The sequence below is a fragment of the Carlito syrichta genome, unplaced genomic scaffold, assembly GCF_000164805.1.
Source record: "Carlito syrichta isolate Samal-C Ts95f unplaced genomic scaffold, Tarsius_syrichta-2.0.1 Scaffold306686, whole genome shotgun sequence".
NCBI lineage: Eukaryota > Metazoa > Chordata > Mammalia > Primates > Tarsiidae > Carlito > Carlito syrichta.
The window spans coordinates 301,034-302,616 of record NW_007250782.1 but is presented as its reverse complement, the minus strand read 5'-3'; the positions used below and the strand labels follow the sequence as shown (position 1 = coordinate 302,616).

At 61.5% G+C, this 1,583-nt stretch overlaps 1 protein-coding gene across 1 annotated transcript in view; it reads right to left on the bottom strand.

The window, feature by feature from the left end:
- LOC103265602 (serine protease 33-like) overlaps positions 1 to 711 on the bottom strand; it is a 1,880-nt gene extending 1,169 nt beyond the window's left edge. Inside the window, exons 1-3 of the mRNA XM_008063258.1 lie at positions 666 to 711; positions 266 to 298; positions 5 to 147 (exon numbers count right to left, since the gene is read on the bottom strand). Of these exons, the coding sequence (XP_008061449.1) occupies positions 5 to 147; positions 266 to 298; positions 666 to 711 (222 nt within the window). The remainder of the gene's footprint in view (positions 1 to 4; positions 148 to 265; positions 299 to 665) is intronic.
- Between the last annotated feature and the right edge of the window lie 872 nt (positions 712 to 1,583).

The window sequence follows — 1,583 nt, the reverse complement described above, 5'->3', positions numbered from 1 at the left end:
CCGCCGTCAGCACCCACTGCCGGGCGATGAGCGACCCCCCGCACACGTGCACCCCGCGGTGCTGGATGCTCGCCTGCCACGGCCACTCTCCGGCTCGGGCGTCCCGGCCCCCCACGATCCGATGGGACACGCGGGGCTGCCCGCAGGCTGAAAGAGGGCGAGGGGGCGGAGAGGGTTGGCCCAGGGCGAGCGTCTGGAAGTGGGTGCGGCTGGGGGACACAGGGCCAGGGTCCAGGAGGGTGAGGACACCCTGAGGCTTTCTTACCCGCAGGCTTCCTTTCCCAGGTCCCAGCAGCTCCTGGAGGAGGAAGCAGGGAAGGAGCTGGCTTATGCATGTGGTGTCAGATAATGGGACTGGGGGGGAGGTCGGAGATTAGAAAGGAGGATGTTTGTTCCCCCTGAACTGGTGCCAGGCTTTTGTGCAATCTGTTACCTGATTTAACCTTCCCCAGAGCCCCGTGGGCATTGAGGTGGAGGGATTTGTGCCCATAACACAGACAAGCACGTTAGCATTTGGAGAGGCCAAGGTCAGTGGCAGAGAGGAAGGGACCTGATTAGAACGCTGGAGAGTGCTGACCGGGAACCAGGCCCAGAGATGGGCGAGATGGGAGACCTGGGATTCCAGGTCCCTGTGGCCAATACCCACCCCCCTGCCCCCTACTCACCCAGCACCAGCAGGAACAGGACCTGGAGACAGGAAGCCCCTCTCATTCTGTCTTCAGGGCAGGACTGGGTAAGGGCGCTGCCGAGGGCTTGGACTCCCGTCTGGAGATGCAGGGAGAAGAGAGGAGCATCCTAGCCCAGGGCACAAGTCTCTCAACCCCAGTCCCCACCTGTGGCCCTTCTCCTTGTCCTTAGCTGTCCTGGACCTATCCCTGTGGCCAAGGCCCCAGGTGACCACCTCTGGCAAGTATGCAGCCCCTTCCCCCACCTCAATGAGAGGCCAGAAGCCTCATCCTGCCTCCCCCATTTCCTCTTTTTGTTGCCCAAAGGCTGCCCCCGCCCTGCCCCCAGAGCCCCCGGCAGTTCTTACCCTCACAACCTGGTTCCCTCTCTGCTGACTGCGGTTGGGGGAGGCCCTGGGGCTTAAAGGGCCAAGAGGGCGCTGGACCCAGCCAGGGGGCAATGAATGGGGCCAAGGCGGAGCTGTGGTTTCACCTGAGCAGCCTCAAACAAAGATGCTTTTAGACAGCTTTAGAAGCAGTAGGAAAGGAGCACCTGGGTTTCTCAAATGAAACCTGGCTTGGGCCAAGGTGCTGAGAACTGGGGGGTGGAAGCCTGAGCCCCAGGAGAACAGGCAGGGCAAGGGCAGGTGAGGGGAGGGGCATGTAGTTAGGCCTGAGGATGCTTGGCAGCTTCTCTCTGAACCAGACCCTGGCTCCTCACAGAGCTAGAGCTTTAAGCTTTATTGTTCTGTCCCGAAATTCCAGCTCAGCCTGGACCAGTTTACCCCACACGGAGTCCTGACCCCAGTCCTGGGATCCCAGACTCCAAACCTGGCCAGATGGCCCCACACAGAGCCCCAGTCTGGCCCGTGCCCTACTGAATCTGAGGTCCAGAGGAGCTGGAAGTGAGGAGGGACC